Here is a 19,024-nt window from a genome sequence, read left to right as displayed (position 1 = left end):
CCAAGAAATCATTGTATCATCCAATGTCATGAAGTTTTTTCCCTATGTTTTCTTCTAGGCATTTTATAGCTTTAAATCCATTTTGAGTTAATTTTTCTATATGGTGTATGGTAAGGGTTTAACTTCATTCTTTTGTATGTGGATATCCAGTTTCCCAGCACCATTTGTTGAAGAGACTGTCCTTTTCCCATTAAGTGGACTTGGCACCCTTGCCAAAGACCATTTGACCATATACACAAGGGTTTATCTCTGAACTCTCCATTCTATTCAGTTGTTCTATTTTTCTGTTTTTATGCCAGTGACACACTGGTTTGATAACTATAGCTTTGAAATATATTTTGAAATCAGAAAGTGTGAGCCTTTTAACTTTGTTCTTCTCTTTCAAAATGTTTTGTTCCTTTTTTTTTTTTTTTTTTTTTTTTGTAGCTAGGATCTCTTGATATTCCTTATGAATTTTAGAATGAATTTATTTCTGCAAGAAAATGCCATTGTGATTTTGAGGTATGGCATTGAATCTGTAGATCACTTTGATAGTATGGACACCTTAACAATATTAAGTCTTTCAATACACGAACACAGATGTCTTCCTATTTACTTGTATACTCTTTAATTAATTTCTTTCAGTAATGTTTTGGGGTTTCTCATTGGTAGACTTCTATATACTAAATTAAAAGTTGACAATCAAGTAAAAATTCTTTGTTAAACTTCACTTTTCTGATAATTTAAGAGTGTAGAACTATGGATGGGGTACCAGTCATTGTCCCCACAAATTTGCTGCTTGGCACAGTTGCTGCCCGTATGAAATTCTCTGCTTATTCAGGCATTGAAATTTTAGCTAGCTCCTTTATGGGGGCAGGGTCTGCACCCCATTCTTCTCTTTATTTGCTATATAAATTTACCTTAAGACTAGCCCCCTTTAGTGACTCTGAACTTGAGGCCCTGGAAGGACTGCTTACGGGTGGCAATCAAGAAAGGCAGAACTGGGCTTTGAATGGAGAGAGACACTTCAATCTAAACCAGCCCTGAGCTCTGTCTCCTTCAACATGCCTTCTCTGACTATGCTATCCCATACTCATGTGCTTTTTCTGACTTCCTATAACACTTTTGTCTACTGTACAACTCAACATTTCAACTTGTCTTACCAAGTAGAGTAAAACCTCAGTTACCTCTTTCTTAGAATAACACATTTTTTAAAATTTAATTTAATTTTTAAAAACTTATCTTTATTGTTGAAAGTATTACAGATGTCCCCCTTTTCCTTCCACTGATCCCCTCCACCCGGCATCTGCCCCGCTTCCCCCTCCAGGTCTTCACACTATTCTCAGAAATAATTTATGCATCCCTATGTTCAGAGAATAACACATTTTTAATAATGAGGTTTTCCAAATGGCACATGATTTCTTCTATTTAAGCACCATAAGCTTTCAGTATTTTATCCATCCTGAATGGAATTCTCCAAAAAAAAATCAAAGAAACAAAGAAACAATCTACTCCTCTGACATCTTATATAGCATTTATGGACATAGCTTAATCTTTTTTTTTTTTTTTTTTTATCCTCACTTGAGGATATTTTTTCCATTGCTTTTCAAAGATAGTGGAAGGGAGAGAGAGACAGAGAGACAGAGACAGAGACAGAGACAGAGACAGAGACAGAGACAGAGAGAGAAACACCGATATGAGAGAGACACATTGATTGGTTGCCTCCCGACCAGGGCTGGGGATTGAGCCTGCAACCAAGCACGTTTCCTTGGCCGAAGTTAAACCCAGGACCCTTCAGTCTGCAGGCCTTAATCTTTTTTATTAAGGATCATGATTATTACTATCTTGTTATATTATGGCATAATCCAGTGGTAGCCTAAGGCCTACTGAAATGAGATTTAATATATGCCCCTGCACTAAATGGTTCCAGACCATTTAGTCTGTGTATGTGTGTGTGTGTGTGTGTGTGTGTGTATGTGTGTGAATCCACATTAATTTTTTATGATTTTCTTGTCAGTTGTTCCTTCTTTCTGCTGTCAATCTACTCTTATAAAAGCGATCCCCATTTCCTATCTCAGTAGGCTCAACAAAGACTTTTTTAACTGGAGCTCGATGCCTAAATATAATGTTTCTCAAGGATCTTGAGTGGTTAAGGATTTATTTTCTCTAGTCTGTTTTGTTTGATTATCTGCAGGCTTGCTCTAGTTGGGAGAGTTTTGCTGTGGGAGTAAGAAAAAAATCTCCAGGAAGAGGAACCACTGGGGCTCTTGAAATCAAATGACTCTAATTATTCTTTCTGTCAAACTTTTCTCACACTGCATGGCTCTCCAGTCAGGGCTTTCCTGCTGGGTCCTCTGGAAAGAATAGTTGGTGACAGGAAGCATTTTGAGGCAACTCTGGCCTATAGCACTTCCTCTCATCAGAGAAATGAACTTCAGAAGTTGACACAAGATAGATCCAGAGACATTAAAGCATGCAACAGACTGAAGAATTTCAGAGGGAAGGGCAGGGGTGGGGGAGTAGGAAGAGATTAAATGAAGAGTTTATATGCATATATGCATAACCCATGGACCGACAATAGGGGGCAGGAGTGGTGTGGAGGGGGTCAATGGGGGAAAAAGGGAACCTCTGTAATACTTTCAACAATGAAGATACATTAAAAAACAATAAAAACAAACAAACAAAAAGTGCACACAAGAAAAGTCATCCTCCATTTGGGCTCTGACATGGAGTATTCGGGGCTCTGACAAGGAGTTCAGAGTAAGGAGAATTTTAACATTTTGCTATAGTTGTCATGATGGATGGCAGAGGGTAGAAATGGGAGTAGCCTTCAGTGGAAGTTACTGTGAAATTCATAATGGAGAGGGAAAAGTATTGTTACAGAAGAAGTTCAAAGTTCTAGAAGTGTGAACTGAATATAACGGATATTACATAGTTAGAGATGCATCTAAAAGTCATAATTGGGAAAATCAAGGAAGGCAGTTATTAATTATATTTCCCTGTATACAACTATATTCAATATTTACCATAATGGAATTATTTTGATTTTTCAGAGATCTTAGAATTTGAGTGTGCTTACTGATCCTGACTCTCTGGTGAAATGTAAGATATGTGAAACTAAAGTACAAGCTTTGAAATTCAAGTACATTTTCTGTTGGCCACACCCAGGCACAAATTCTAATTAAACACTTAGTTTTGGGGATAGTAACACGTCTTTAAAGTTTACAAAGTACTTTCACACCCATTCTCTCTTGTGATCCTCCCTATAGCCCTGTGGGGAAGGTATATATCCATTTTGTAGATAAGGAAATGGAATCTTAGATTAAAAGACTGGCCCAAGGTGACTTGGTTAGTAAAAGGCAGAACATAAATATAAACCAGCTCTTTTAGTTCATAAGCCAGTGTTCTTTCTCTTCAGCCTAGTATGCTTTCTTTCATTATTTTTGGGGAACAAATTCAATGGATTTCTCTGATGAAGACCAGCTAATGCTATAGTAGAAAAGAAGAATTAATAAATTTGTGAATTTATAATTAAAGTGAGCCTGTAAAAACAGATAACATTTTGGAATGCTATAAGTTGAAAAAGCCAATAAATTAGGGTTAAATCGCAATAATATTTGAATCCACAAACTGCTTGCACTGGGATTTGAAGTGTGTGTATACAGGGAGGTGGAATAAATTCAGAAATATATCTCTACTGATAACAAAAGAATATTTTGTTGTTAGCATAATATTGCTCTGTATTGCCAATCTGTACGAGAAATAAATCCAGTATGGAGACTTAACTTTTTTCTGTATTTTTTTTTTTGAACTGAGGTATTCCTTATAGACATTAAAGTATACAAAAGTTAAGTGTACAGCTCAATGAAATTTTGTACATATGTAACCTCCACCCAAATCAAGATATGGAAATATTTCTGGCCCCCCAGAAGGTTCCGTCTTGCGTCTTCCCAGTCAAACATACCCTCCGAAGGGTAAAAACTATTCTGACCACTGTCATCATAGATTAGTTTTACCTGATTTCAAACTTTATATAAATAGAATTGTACCTTATGTACTAATTTGTCTCTGTCTTCTTTTGTTTAACATATCTGTGAGATTAGTTCCTGTTTTGGGCATGTATAGTATTGATAAGGGGAAACTCGGTCTAAAATGGCCGACAGGCCCCCCCCTACCCCCCACTTCCCCTATTGCCATCCTGCTATGTTCCTGGGCGCCAAACCAGAAAGGGCTTTCCCCTGCCCTAAGCAAGGTATAGCTGCCACGTAGGCGGAAGCATGTACAGTATATAACTCCTTGCCCGATTGTGCTCGGCGCTCAGACTTTGGAGTTGGACTCCTCTGGGGCTGCCAGCATAAAATAAACCTCCTGAGCTCTGAGCCTCCAAGTGCCACTTAGTCTTTCTGTAAGGTGAACGTCCCTGGTTCTGCAACAGTATTCGTGTTTTGTTGTTATTGCGTACCAGTCCCATGTATGATTCCCCACAGTTTATTTATCCATTAACCTGTCTTAGTTCAAGCTGCTGTGACAAAATATCATAGGCTATGTAGCTTAAACAATAAACACTTATTTCTCACAGTTCTGTAGGCTGGGAAGCTCAAGATCCTGACACTGGGAGATTCTGTGTCTGGTGAGGTTCCTCTTTCTGGTTATCAGTAAGCTACCTTCTTACTGTGTCCTCACAAGCTGGAGAAAGTTCATCAGTCTAGTGTCTCTTCTTATTAGGGCACTAATCCCATTTATGAGGGCTCCACCCTCATGACCTAATTACTTCCCAAATTCCCCACCTCCAAATACATTAGAGATTAGGGCTTCAACATAAGAATTTGGGGAGGGTACAAACATTCAGCACCCCTGTTGATAGACATTTGAGTTGTTTATAGGTTTTGGATATCATGAGTAAAGCTGCTATAAACATTTTTGACCATATCTTTTGGTGTACATAAGCACTTGTTTTTATTGGATATAAACCTAGGAGTGGCATCGCTAGAGTAGGTGGAATAAAAAGTCATTTGTAACTGAGAATTACTTTAACTCAGGATAATTTAACTTAGTATTAATGAAAGAACTGATGGCTGAGTTTCTTATAAGAAAACCCACTTTATGAAGAGCCATACTTGAAAATGAAAACGAATCTGGGTTTTGTTTAGCAGGTCAAGATTCTTTGCCTGCCAGATATTAGAGAGCATTTTTGCTACGGGTGTTGGGTGGGTCTTTCATGCTTGTGGGTAGATAGATATTTATTTTCCTGGTGCCTGGTACATAGAGTGCACATCAGGGATGAGGACCCATTATATTGCAGACTGTATCTTTTTTGGATGTGGTTAAATTGTCTTCTTGGGCAATTTGGCTCAAGTGACCATAAGATAACATTGGAAAATGAAGCTCACTTTACAGAAATTTGCCTTAGGGTTAACTTGGAATACATATTTTGCTTTGAAAGTGAAGATACACATGTAATTTTATGTGATCCCAAAACTTAACTCTGGCAGTATAATTTTACATTACATCGAAGGTAAAGAATTTTTAAACATCATATGTCTGCTGGCAACATTTACTAATGAAGTGTGATATTGAAAGTGTATGGGGAAAATTCCTGTGGTCTGGGAGGTGGGTGAGGTGGTTGTAAACAGAGGAGAAAACTGGGAAAGTGCTCCAATGAAGAATAAAGTTCCTGTAAAGGACTCAGAATTTCTCCCGTTATGCTATAACTACTGAGTGTGCCAAAAGACAGAGACCCACCTTAACCCCTTCCTTGAGAAAGATGGTTTCTTTAGGTTGTCGTTTTTTAACATAATTTAATTTGATATGAATGTCAAAAAATACCCTAGGATTTGCATTATAGGCAATTACTTGTTGCATCACTCCTGTTCTGCAGATAGTGGAACACCTGGTCTTTCTCCTGCGTGTTTTTGAAACCCCTTGGGGGCTACATGAAGCCTGGGATAAGCTGAGAATCCTTTCCAAGGCTTCCAAGGCCAGCATCTACTAGCCCTTCCTGCCTCTCCAGCCTCAGCCCTTGACAGTCTCCATATGGCATCACTATTCTATATAGTCTCTCAGCCCTCAGTATTTTGGCACAAGCTTCTCCTCTGCCTGGAATGTCCTTCCCCTGCCCAATTTACTTAACTCTCATCCTTTAAGGCTAAATCCTGCCATCACCTTTCTTCCCAAAGCCTTTTCTGTACCCCAGACTGGCTTAGATGACCCTCTTCTGTGCTCCCTTATCCCTCTGTGCATATAGATACTGACCATACCACATCAAAATGAACTCCCTTTCTCTCTCTCTTCCCATTAGACTTGAAATTGCTTAAGATATGTTGCTATCCTCAGGGCCTACCATAGTGCTGGTCGTAGGGTAGGCACTCAGTAAAGGATTGTTAAATTGATCTTTGGATGGACATTTTAACCAGCTTTTAGACTTTTGTCAGTGTGCCCATTCATTCCATAAATATTTGATAGACATTAAAGAATTACTAATGGCAGACATTATGATCAGAGCTGTGAAGGATACAGAGATGAACACTACATGGACTGAGATGGGAGTTTGTTCCAATAGCAGAGAGATGACATGCCTTCAAATAAAAATAATCTAAAGTACAAAGTGCCTAGTGCCATAATAGAAATATAAATAAAGGACTATAGTGGCTTAGAAGAAGGAGCAAGTACTAAATTGAGGAAGAAGTCTTCATTGAGAAAGCGGCATTTGAGATAGGGTAAGTGCAAGTAGGACATGAATGAGCAAAGAGCCTCCAGTGTAGGATGTGTTTTATTTTGTCTGAAGAGTATATCTCATGAAAGAGTAATGAGCAGTGGGGAACAACTAAGAATGTAGGAAGTGGCCATATTGGAAAGGACCTTAAATGCCAGGCTGATGAGTTTGTATTTGATTCTTATTAGTTGGGGCAACCTCTGAAGCCTGTGGAAGTTTTTGACATGGGATCCTTTAAGAGTCTGATAATGGCGTATTTTAGAATTTTCTTAGTAAATATTATTAACTAATTAATTGTTAAGCTAATAATTACTTTTACTAAACAATGTAGAAAAACTCCGAAGTCTGTGGCTCCTTGACCTTTTTGCCCTACTAGTCTTTTCTCACTGGAAATCTAGATGAGGTAAGAAATCATATGACTGATTAGTTCTGAGAAATGAAAATTGAAATTGACAGAGGAAAGAAATACTAGCAAGACAGAAATGGCTCATAAAAATGCATAGACATGTAAAGTGTTTGCTTAGGAACCGTGTCCAAAACATTGCCTTCAGCTGCCTGGAAAAATCTGGACACAGTATATGAATTATGTTGTTAACATTTATTCCTTTGGGGTAGTTTAGATCACTTCCAGTTAAAAATAACTATACTGTTCTAACCTCAGACTGTCTATTCTTACTCTCCCCTTTAAACAGTGGGTACTGCATTGTCAGTTTGTTTTATAGTATGTTATATAACCAGAGCATCTGGTTTCTTGCTGCCTTAGGCCTTCACTATTTCATGCCTGGATTTTTACAACTTTCTCATTGTTCTCTCTGTCTCCAGTGCCTCAAATCTAGCTATATGACCTTGGGCAAGTCATATAACCTCTCTGAGACGCTGTTCCCCTAAATCTAATATGGAAGTAATGATTCTTGCCCTGCCTATCTCAAGGAGCTGTCTTGAGGATCATGTGAAAGCACTTGAATACTGTCAATGGCTTTAGTAATACTTAGACTGTGCTGCTTGGGTTTCCACCCTGTACAATCTAGTCCCAAGCCACCTCTCTAGTCACATTTCTCAGTATTCTTCAGGATCTATTCCTCCTCTTTGACACACATGTCCTTATGGTGTTCTCCTCATCTGGAATATTCTCCCTCTTATCTCTGTTCATCCAAATCCAAGCAATAATTTAAGGACCAGTTCAAATCCTCCATCCTCCGTGAAATCTTCCCTGATGACTCCAATGCTCATTGAGTTCTACCTTTGCTGAATTTTGACAGCATTTAGTTATCAACATTTGCTTATATGTTGCCTTTTATTATAAACTCTTTCATTTACCTAAGGCTCAGGTAGGTTATGATTTTACAATGCTTTAGTTTGTTCATTTAACATTTAGTGAATGTTTATGAGGATGTTTCTTCTGTATTCCTCACAGGACCAAGTACAGAACTTAATAAATAATAGTTGGCTGGTTTATTTAGAAATTCACATGCATACTCTCTTAAGAGAGAGACAAGTGAACCCATCTTCTCTTCCTAGAGCTTGGAGTACCCCTCCTAACAACTTGCCCTATTTTCACCTCCTACAGAACCATAGAAAGGCCATTAAGATCGGACTGTCTGATAGGAGTTTCTGTGATTATGGAACTATTTTGTAGCTGTGCTGTCCAATATGGTAGCCATTAACCACATGTGGCAATTCAGTGCTTAAAATGTGGCTAGTGTAACTGAGTAACTGAATTTTAGTTGTATTTAATCTGAATTAATTTTAATGTAAACAGCTGCCTCTGGCTAGTGGCTGCTATATTGGACAATGTGGGTCTAGATCAGTGGCTTTCCAACTTTTTTGATCCAACAATACAATGAGAAATACATTTTATATTGCAACCCAGTTTATATATACACAAACAAATTTCATGAAATAATACTCATGCTATTATGTGTAATATATTATCATATTTTCTGTTTATTTAAAAAAAATTCTGTTTGCAATTTACTATAGATTTCATAGACCACTGATGAGTTTTGATGTGCTGTTTGAAAAACACACTGCACATTTTATAGGTGGAGAATCTGAGGCCCAAAGAAGTGCAGTAGGTTCTGCACGGTCACATAGCTAGTTAGTTTTAGAGTGGAGCTAAATATTAGGGTTCATAGGCTAGAGATATTTCCAAGAGGGGTGAAGAGTGGTTCTTCCTTCTGTTAACTGTGCCAAAAAAATATTTTGATGTTGGACAAAAGTTGTTTGACTAAATATTATCATGGTGTCTTATTTCCTACATGAACCATGAGCTCTGTATTTGAGTATTGGTGCTTTTGGGTTTGGATAAAGTCCAACATCGAAGCAACAGTACCATGGAGGCTTACTTTGAACCCACTGTATGACGTGGCAGGGACACTAATATGAAACTGCCTCCTTGGGAATAAAACCATGCTTTCCACTTAAGAATCAACTTTGATTCTTAAGAACAACAAAACCTATTGATGAAGAATCAAGGTGATTCTCACCTAAGTTTGTGGAATAGTTCCCTCGAGTCTTGAATTATATAGCCAAGCAAATATTTTTTCTCCATCCGTCCTTTCAATACGCTACCCTCTTTGTATGCCTTATCAACAAAGGGAACCTTTACAAAAGTGGTAATCTTTTTATTCTTCTGAAAAACTGCATCTCTCCAACAAGAGCAGAGTTACCTTATCAAAAGCAAGAAAAGACAGCAATTTAGAGGTGCTGTGGTCTTCGTGTTAGGTGCATTCCTGACCAGTTCATGAATGGAATCCCTTTTCTTAATGGATATGTCCAAATGCATTTCAGTCAGCAAGCAGGAGGCATAACTTGTTCTTAAGTGAAAACAAACAAACAAAAAAGTATACTTAAAAAAGGCAACAAGCTTTTCAAAAGCATCACTTTAAAGGACAACCAAAAAGAGTCTAATTTTGCATTACATTTGATTCTTACCACCGTGGTCAGTAGCATGAATTGACTGAAATCTCTAAGAAATGTATTTTGTGCTGTCAAGTTATCTATGACCCAACTGATTTTTCAAGCTGAAAATCAATGTGCCTTATCACTTAACAATTGTCACTTGTCAAAAGGACTGGTTATCCCTTTGTTGACTTGCCCAGCAATTTGTCAGGTGCATGCAGCTTCCTGTGCTCCACACCACCAGTACTAGACAGTTAAATAGAATCTCATAAAGTCTAGCTGAATGCTAACCCTTTGGTTAAGATTCTCCAGTGTAAGTCAGAAAATGACAGTGTTCTCTTAGGATGTCAGAATATATACTGGTCTACAGAGAAATCATTCATGTGTTTTGCATTATATGACAACTCAGCATCATTACGGTGTGACTTGCTGAATAAATTCAAGAAAACATGCAGTTTTGAACATGAAAATCCCCTTTGAAAAGCCAAGAATTGTTGTCCAGTCTCTGTTTTCTAAGTTCTTGATTTTCAGAAAAGCAGGGCACTGAGAGGAAGAGAAATGAAGATGGGGCAGGGTCTGTGCACAGGCGAGCAGTGGCTGGGAAGACCAGGACACTAAGTGGACCCAGGAAGAAGGGGATGGAGCCACATTTTAGGCTGAACTTTGTTCTTCTGGATTCCTCCATCCTTCCTAGGCTCTGCAAATCAACCAACCATCTACCATGCCCCTGTTCACAATCCCTGTGCTGGTTGACTTCCCCTTCACTTTTTTTTTTTAACCTCTCCTTCCTTTGTTGACCAAGCCCAGGAGTCCAACATGTTCTGGCTAGACAAAGTTTATTATCTCCCTACTCCCCACTATGTTTTTCTGCTACCATTTCATCACCCACACTTGAAAACTTCAAGTCATTTTTGACTCTTATTCTCCCTGGCCCCGCCCCACACTCAGGTGCTTGTCAAATCCTTTTGGTGTTCCCTCAACCAGGAATTTCCTCCCTTCCCCCTTCCCACCTATGTCATATTTCCATTAAGTCTCACCTCTGATGCTGCCTTTTCTAGGTTGTAGAAGGCCCATTCACACCCAGTTGGAAATAATCATTTGTTGCCTTCTATTACCACTTAAAAAAATAGTACTTATATTACTGAATGCAAGGTGATCATAAGCTAATGAATCTCAACCAAGACAGAATATGAGCAAGGAAAGTTTATTGTTTGCAGCGAGGAGAACACTGGGGATAATCCCCAAAGCAGTGTCTCTGAATACACAAGGAGAGTTGCTTTTTTGGGGACTAGTTATGCTTATTCATCAAAAAGAGACAGGTCATTATATGCAGAAGCTAGGCCATTCTAGCTTAGGTGCAGTAAGGGATCATGCTTTATCTTATAATGCATGTATAGATAATGGTAGGTAAGCTCTGCCTGGCTGGGGTGGGGGGTGGGGGAGCGAGGTGGGGGAAGGGGGAGGAATTTAGTATTATGATTAAGCAGGGTCAGTGTTCCTTTTAGGCATCCTTATCTGGTTTCAATAGGAACAGGTTGTTATTGTTCTGTGGTCAGTCTTTCAGGGAACATCCTTGTTCTGCAAGACAGCTCAGCAAAGATTGTTAGTTGAGCAACCCTTTTAACCCTATTCTGCTTACATTTGTTACAAAATTGTTTGTAGGCCTATCCTCTCCACTAGATTCAAAGATTTTGGAGGATGGAAGCTCCCTCTCAGTGATGTTTTATCCTCTGTGCTTAGCACATAGTAGGTACTCTATAAAAGTTTATGGAATGAATATATTAGTGAATATTCTGTCCTTACCATACCTGTCTTCCATGGACATTTTCTTATGTTTTTGAAGCTGTGACCTGACAGTATGTTAAATATGTATGTATTGCTGAGAAGGCTATTTTGGAACCAGCAGTATCTTGGCATGGTTTTAGGATCAGGTGACCTACAAGGAAGATACACTACGGTATCTCAGGCCCCTTCTGGCCCTGGATTCTGTGACCTTTGATTTCACTTGAGAGTGTGTGCTGTTTGTGGACACAAACCCTAAGGAATCTTAGGAGACTTGATGTACAAGTGTCTTTGTTAAGCCCTGTCAGAAATTTGTTTTCCAAAGCGATTTTTTTCACTTACTTGCAGTTTTACAAAACAACCCTTAGAAATACAGTCAATCACTGGAATGTATATTATTAAAGTAAGACATCAGCAAAAATGGCAGAGTGAGGATCTTAAAAAATTCTATCCATAATAGCAATGAAAAAACTGGCAAAAATGTTCAGAATAAACTTTTTCAGAACTCTGGAAATTAATCAAAGGCTTACAACAACCTGCGGAGTCTTTATTCAAGAAAAACTGCTGCATTTTGGTGAGAATAGTGAGCTTTGTGGTGTTCACTTGTCCTGTGCTCATCGCTTACTCTCTAGCCTGTAGTAGCCTTGAGAATCCACATATTGCAATCACAAGAAAAGCCAGCAGCCTGACAACAGCTGGAGGACACAAAGTGGCATTGGAGCTCCTATAAAGCCTCATTTCTAGAGAATTGTCATTATTTGATCTATCTAGTATTTCCCCAGAAGATCCCACTTGCAAGACTATATTAGCTCTGACTTGTAGCTGCAGAAATGCTTTCCCCAGGGGCTTGTTTAGAAAACCATTACAGGCAATCAATTAACTTCACAGCTGCCTGAGGCAATAGATAACTAAAAAGCTTAAAAGGAAAAACTGGGGAATAACATGTCTATTGGGATCTTGAAAAGTTCACATTTTCCCAGGAATCTGGAAAACCACATGTTGCTCAGGGCTATGTGCATTCCCAGGGCTGTGCACATGCTTAGGCAAGATCTGTGAAGGCCCCAAGCTTTCTGGCTGATTCTGAACTCCTCGCCAGCGGAAAGGGAAGACTAAGGCAGGGCCATCATTTGCCTGGCTGAGAGTGGAAGGCATGCCTCAACATGTACACAGAGCTTGGCCAAGACTGGGAGACCTTTTGGTTCCAGTTTAAGGAAATCTTTGTTCAAATATTAGCTGACCACTAAGCTAACCCAGCAGAAACTTTGGTGCAATAATTATTACTGAAGTAAAATGGAACAGGGTGTAGCTTGTTGTTCATTAGACCTTTTAGAAGCTAATTTTTGGTCTACCAAGGTGCAATATTTGTAGCTCTGCCCATATAGTCCCTACCTCTTTAAACAGGCTGAACGGGCAGAGAACTTGTATAGGGCTGATGTCTTGTTTTATAATATGAAGGCAAGACAAAAGTAGTTTATTAATTTTTTTAAAAAATGATTGCTGTTACAGTAGTCTTCTCTTATCCACATGAAATACATTCTAAGACCCCCAATGGATGCCTGAAACCATGGATAATATTGACCTTATATATACTTGTTTTTTTCCTATATATACATACCTATGATAAAGTTTAATTTATAAATTAGGCGCCGTAAGAGACTAACAACAATAACTAGTAATAAAATAGGGCAATTATAACAATATACTGTAATAAAAGTTATGTGAATGCGCCCTCTCAAATGTCTTATTGTACTGTATTCAGCCTCCTTCTTGTGATATGAGATGATATAATCCCTATGTGATAGGATGAAGAGAGGTGAATGAGCCATTTTAAAAAGTAAAATAAGAGTTATTTCAACACAGGCACTCGGATACCACAATAGTCGATCTGATAACCGAGATAGCTATTAAATGACTAAAGGGCAGGGAGCATATATAGTGGGGAGATACTGGACAAAAGGATGACTCACGTCCCAGGCAGGATGGAGCAGGATGGAGTGAGATTTCATCATGCTACTCAAAACAGCATGCAATTTAAAACTTATGAATTGTTTATTTCTGAAAATGTTCATTTAATTTTTTCCAACCACAGTTGACCATGAGTAACTGACACAGCAGAAAGGGAAACCTCAGAGAGGGAGGCCCTACTGTAGTTAGAAGTGATTCTGATGGAAATGTGATTTCACTTCTGAACCTCAATCATGTCCCAGTTTGCTTCTTCATCTCTCTGAGTTCTCCTTGTAGAAGACCTATTTCTTTTTCCTCCCCAAATCTCCTTGTATATACTCTTCCTGTGTTACTGCTCTTTGCTTCTGTTAGTCTCATTGTCTGTCCTGGCTTTCATGTTTCACTAAGCAGCTATCTCTTGGGTTGGCTCTGGTTTGACAGGCTGCATTCTGGGAGTCTATCTTCTAAGAGGAAAATCAAGAATAACGGCTATAATGACCTTTTTGCAGGCCTAAGAGGGGCTGAAGAGCAAGAGAAAAATTCTTTGGCTACCAGTTTGGTCAGAGCCATCCCAAAGGCACCAGCATAGTTCTCATAGGCTTTAAGGAGCGTTACTAATTTGACAAGATAGCTGGGCAGTGACTCATTGAGACAGGGTTGGTGATAGAGAAATGTTTTTTGTTGTTGTTGTTTTTCGGCCAATGCTAAAAAAAGACCCAAGGTTTATATGCGTAAATGCTGTACATTCATCCAATGCACCCTTCCTCACCCCAACCAGGGGAATGCCATAGAGGCTGCCTCTTTCCCACACTCCTCTCAACTACTTATTTTCTGACTTTCTTTCTCTTTCTAGGCTATACTGGATGTTCATTTTAACCCAATTTCTCCTGCCTATGAAGGGTAGAGAGTAGGGCGGGAAGGTACATAGTGTGATTTTACACCACCTCAGTCCACCACCTCCTGGGGATGGCCTGACCTGGGTGATCATTTTTAGCCTGGTATTTCCTGGACATGGTCCAGGGGCTGAGGCCACTAACAGAAAGGTTCAGATAGCACTGGCTCCCTGGCAGATTCAGCAGTGATGAGCTTTCACTGAGGAACAAAATGGCTTTCTCGTTTCTAACTTCTTTAGGTTTGAAATACTGCCGAGACTATAACATTAATGATTAAAACATCTTAAGGAGAAAGGCTACTTAAATCCCTGAAAAATTGGACTTCAGTAATATGTTTCAAGAAAAGCGGTATCCCTGGATAGCTGTGTTTCTAAAGTTGTAACTTCAAACAAATTATAACTTCAACTTGTATAAATTATGCAAAGTATGACTTCAACCTCCAACTAAGTGTTTTGATCAGGCAAACCTGTTTTCATGACCAGATATGACTCATTTTTATTTAGGAACATTTATTTCTACGAAAACAGCATGCTCCTGCCTTAGAAAACAAAGCCAAAAGAAAAGAATTTGTCCTTTCTAGTGAGTTAAACATATCCCACAATGCCATTTTTATAGGAAACCATTCACATGAGGCTTTTAGGGACTGCTTTGGGAGAGACCCTGCAGCTACTTGTAGCTGCACAGAAGGGCTCCTACTCTCTCTGAGCTCCTCTTCCATAGGGGATGGGGAGACTCTAAGAGTTGAGAGGAGAAGGTATATGTTGGGTGTCTTAGAATTGAACTTGACATCTTTCTCACAGAAATAACACCATAAACTACAAAATATACTATCAATTTGATGCTTCTGGTTATAGGTTAAAACAGGTTTTTGTGGGCTGGCTGGGAAACCTATTTACTGTCTACAACATTATTTCCCTCAGGAAATTACTTAAAGAGAACTTTTGAGATAAAACCCCTTTATAAGTCAGCCTTGACTCTTTTAGCAGACCTTTTCTCCACAGTGGTAGAGAAGTGAATTTTAACTCCCCCTACATTATTACATGGTCATAAGTTCTGAGAGTGTGGCCTGTGATCTTATGAGGTTTAATTATATTTTATCTCGTTACTTTATTTTGAGAGATGATCATAGTCACTTGTGAATTCCAAGAACAAGTTATACAGGGTAGGGCAAAATTAGATTTACAGTTGTTCATATGAAAAATAATACAATAATTAATAAATAATAATACAAGGCTAAACTCTGTGTTTTGCATACTTATAACTGTAAACCCATTTTGCTCCATCCTGTATTTATCATCAGCTGCAAGATCCTTCTTTGCAGAAGTCGTATGTGAATAAAATGGCAAATAAAAGTACCATCAAAACATTTGGTCTTCCAGCTGAAATATTACCTTTTCATAGTTTCATAATCTTCCAGGCTTGTCATAGCCCCTTCCCAGCCATTGGCCACTACAAACCTCACAATATCCCCTGTGATGTGGCCAGGAGTTAAATATTCAGGTATTATTGTATTACCTTGATACACTCATCCTAGGAGAAGCTAGATAAGTGGCTATTTACAAAGAAGGCCCCATGAAAGAAATGGTTTTGAGTTAACTGTGGCCAAATAATTATTAAGACAGGGTGCCTAATAGGAAAAAGATAAAGGGAAGGTCAAAAGAAGTGGTCAAGAGGAAATACCTCTACTGAAGGGTTTTGCAGCCTGTGAGTGTCTCTGTTCCTCAAAGAAAAGGATTTGCTTCCATTGCATTGGAGCCCAGCCCATGACCTTTCACCTTTAGGACAAAGGTAATAATCAGTAAACCACAGAAGCAAGCCCCCTCTGTTAAATTTTGCCTAAGTTTGTTTCCTTTTCTTTCAGTTTTATCCAAGTATGAAAACCAGATTACTATTTTTGCTGACTACCTAGAAGAATTTCCAGATACAGATGAGCTGGTATGGATCTTGGGGAAACAGCATCTCCTTAAAACAGGTAAGGTTTGGTAGCATTTGTCTGTGAGAACTCAAATGAGGTGGGTGCTTGAGGTCAAGGTCTATGCATTTTTCTCCTTGGGTAGGCAGAACATGACCTTAATAACTGTTAATCCTACTGCTAGGTGGATTCACCTGGCAGCCAAAGAAGTTTAAGCCTCAGGCCCTTTCCTTGCACAGGCCCCTTCCAAGGCCCTAAGAGGCCCTTGCAGCATGTTCACATGGTCATAAGTGTTTGCACAATTTGAAAAGGTCATATATTTGTACTTTCCCTTAAAGGAAAACCCCTGAATTCTATAAGCCTCAGGTTCCAAAAAACATGGACCCACTCCTGGTATCACTAACCCATATCTAGTCTTTGATGACTGGGCTACATACTTTTCATTCCTCACATGTCCTTTTCTGTCTAGATTAAAGCACTGTCACCCAGGGGACTTCTAAACAGCCCATGGCTGTCAGAAGCAATATCAGACACTGAGAAGTCTTATAGTTTGAGATATTTTGCTGACTGTAACTCTGTCTTAGTTTATTCTGACTTTGTATAGAATTTACAGCTAGTGCAGCTAGATAGGTGAAAAGGACACTTGAATTTGCCTTTCTTACCTTACATTCTCATAGATCGGGAAAGACCTTTAAACCTAAAACTGCTCATGACCCTGTACCCAGATGAAGCTTGAACTTGGAGAGAGACACCTCTGATTTTGTATCTGTCTGAGAAGAGGCTCCAGCATGGAGGGAGGGACAGGAAGAAGCTGATCAAAAGACAGGAGAGGAAGTTAAACATTTTATAGCTCCTCCTGAGTCTGGCTTAATCATTTTGATAGGAGAATCCTGAACAGTGGAGAACACCCAGGGCTAGCAATTAGGAGAATTTTTCTATTCAGATTCTTCTCCTCCTTAGATTAGTCACTTTCTCTTTCTGGAGCTTAACTCCCTTCACTAGGACATAAAATGAAGGGACTGGAGGTCATCTCTTCTAGTTCTGCATTCCATGACAACAGAAATCCCCAGGCTGTCAAACATGCACATATTCAAATGTTAACTTTTAAAGTGAAAATTTTAAGATGTCTGTACAACTTTCCCAGTCTTCCTAGCATATAGGCAAGCTGGGAGGTGTAGAGAATATAAGAGGAAAGAGTGACTGGTCTCAACATTTTGAGAGGAGGCATGTATAACAGCAGCTTAAATTTATCACAGGCTTACTACGTACTGTAGCATCTAAGCACTTTCATTTATTAGCTTGTTGAATGCTCACAGCTCTATGAAGTAGGTGCTGTCATTCTCCCCATTTTATGGATGAGGAAACTGAATCTCAGTAACAGGGATACACGGTTGGTAAATAGTATAGTCAGGGTTCAAATCCAGGCAGAGTTTGACTCCAGGAATCTTACTCTTAACCATTATACATCTGCTTCCCAAAATGTGCTAGACACTGTGAACATGAAGGGGAAGGAAAATCCAGACAGTTCAGTTTTCTGATTAGTTCAAGGTAAAGACAGGGGAGAAAATAGAAACTATAGACTGAAACTGAATTTCCTTTTTTTTCTTTTAAAATGCAATGGCTATAAGTACTATACAGAATACAGACATGGATATGCTATTGAAAAGGGTGAGAGAGAAGACTAAGAAAGATAGAACTGCATTTAAGTACTGATGGGAATGTGGAAGCCATATTTGTGGCCATCGAAGTAAATTTGTCATAAAATACAAGAAAACATGTTTTCAAAATAGATACAAAAACATTTATGATGTTATGCATCCATTTAGATTACAAATGTCAGTTGCACTAGGTGGTACTGATACATTGCTTACATACTTAATGTGCTTAACCAGGGACATTTCCTTTTTAGTTAAACATGTACACGTGTGCATACCCTGCCCCCTACACACCCCCATACCCAGTTTTAGATAACAGACAGTGAATACTGATGGCAGATTCAATCAACTGTCATAATTTAGGCAGGGGCTGATTGCCTTGTTAGGTGGTTATCTAGGATCCTTGTATCTTTTATTCCTCGTCTTCTGGCTGTGCTCCCAGTGTTAGTACCTGCCAGGGCCATGGAGCTCAGTGGAAAAGAGACAGGAGCCACCCAGCCTCTCTGTACTAGCCAGTGGCTCCTGTCAAAACATAGGTAGGGGGAAACGCAGAAATTATTTCGTTAAAGTGAGAATGGATTTGTTATGAATTTCCCTAGCCCCATAACAATGGAATTAACTGGTTATTTGAAAATTAGTTTGCTGCTGGCTCAGAAATGAAAGGCAGATATCTTTAGATGGGATATGGTGATTTAATTTGAATTTCACATTTAATTACAGAAAAATCTAAGCTGTTGTCTGATATAAGTGCTCGTCTATGGTTTACATACAGAAGGAAATTTTCACCGATTGGTAGGTATATGATTTGCTGTACTGTGCTTTCTTCCTTGTGCATAGCTTGCTTGAAGTTTTCAGTGACTTCACAGAAACCTCCAAATTAACAGCTCACTATGGTTACAAATTTGATTTAGGGGAGTATTTAAGCCTTACACTTTATGCAAAAGTTTCATTGTCAAGCTACCTCATCATGAATGGCTCCATAGTGTTAATGTGTAATGCCTGCATACTTTTGAGCCCACCTCCAAGTGTTCAGGCTCTGGATGGTGTTATTTAGTTTACTTCTGAGAGTAAGGAAAAAGTCAAACTTTTAATTTGGGCAATATTTATTAAATTACAGCCTACTGCTTTATGCAGCTACTTGATTATTAAAGACAATTGTACCTGAAGGAAAGAAAATTATTCTTTTGATTGTTTTCCCCTATGAAATGAAAATGTCTTGCCACTGAGAGATGAATTATGCTATATT

General features: G+C 38.8%; 1 protein-coding gene across 1 annotated transcript in view; it reads left to right on the top strand.

Moving 5' to 3' along the window:
* ATG4A (autophagy related 4A cysteine peptidase) overlaps positions 1–19,024 on the top strand; it is a 50,935-nt gene that overhangs the window by 13,541 nt on the left and 18,370 nt on the right. The window contains exons 2-3 of the mRNA XM_016198407.2: positions 16,073–16,183; positions 18,499–18,570. Coding sequence (XP_016053893.1) covers positions 16,073–16,183; positions 18,499–18,570 — 183 coding nt within the window. The remainder of the gene's footprint in view (positions 1–16,072; positions 16,184–18,498; positions 18,571–19,024) is intronic.

The sequence above is a fragment of the Miniopterus natalensis genome, chromosome X (assembly GCF_054644295.1).
Source record: "Miniopterus natalensis isolate mMinNat1 chromosome X, mMinNat1.hap1, whole genome shotgun sequence".
In the NCBI taxonomy this organism is placed as follows: Eukaryota; Metazoa; Chordata; class Mammalia; order Chiroptera; family Miniopteridae; genus Miniopterus; species Miniopterus natalensis.
Note: the sequence above shows the minus strand (reverse complement) of the source record. Positions and strands in the feature narration are given on the sequence as shown.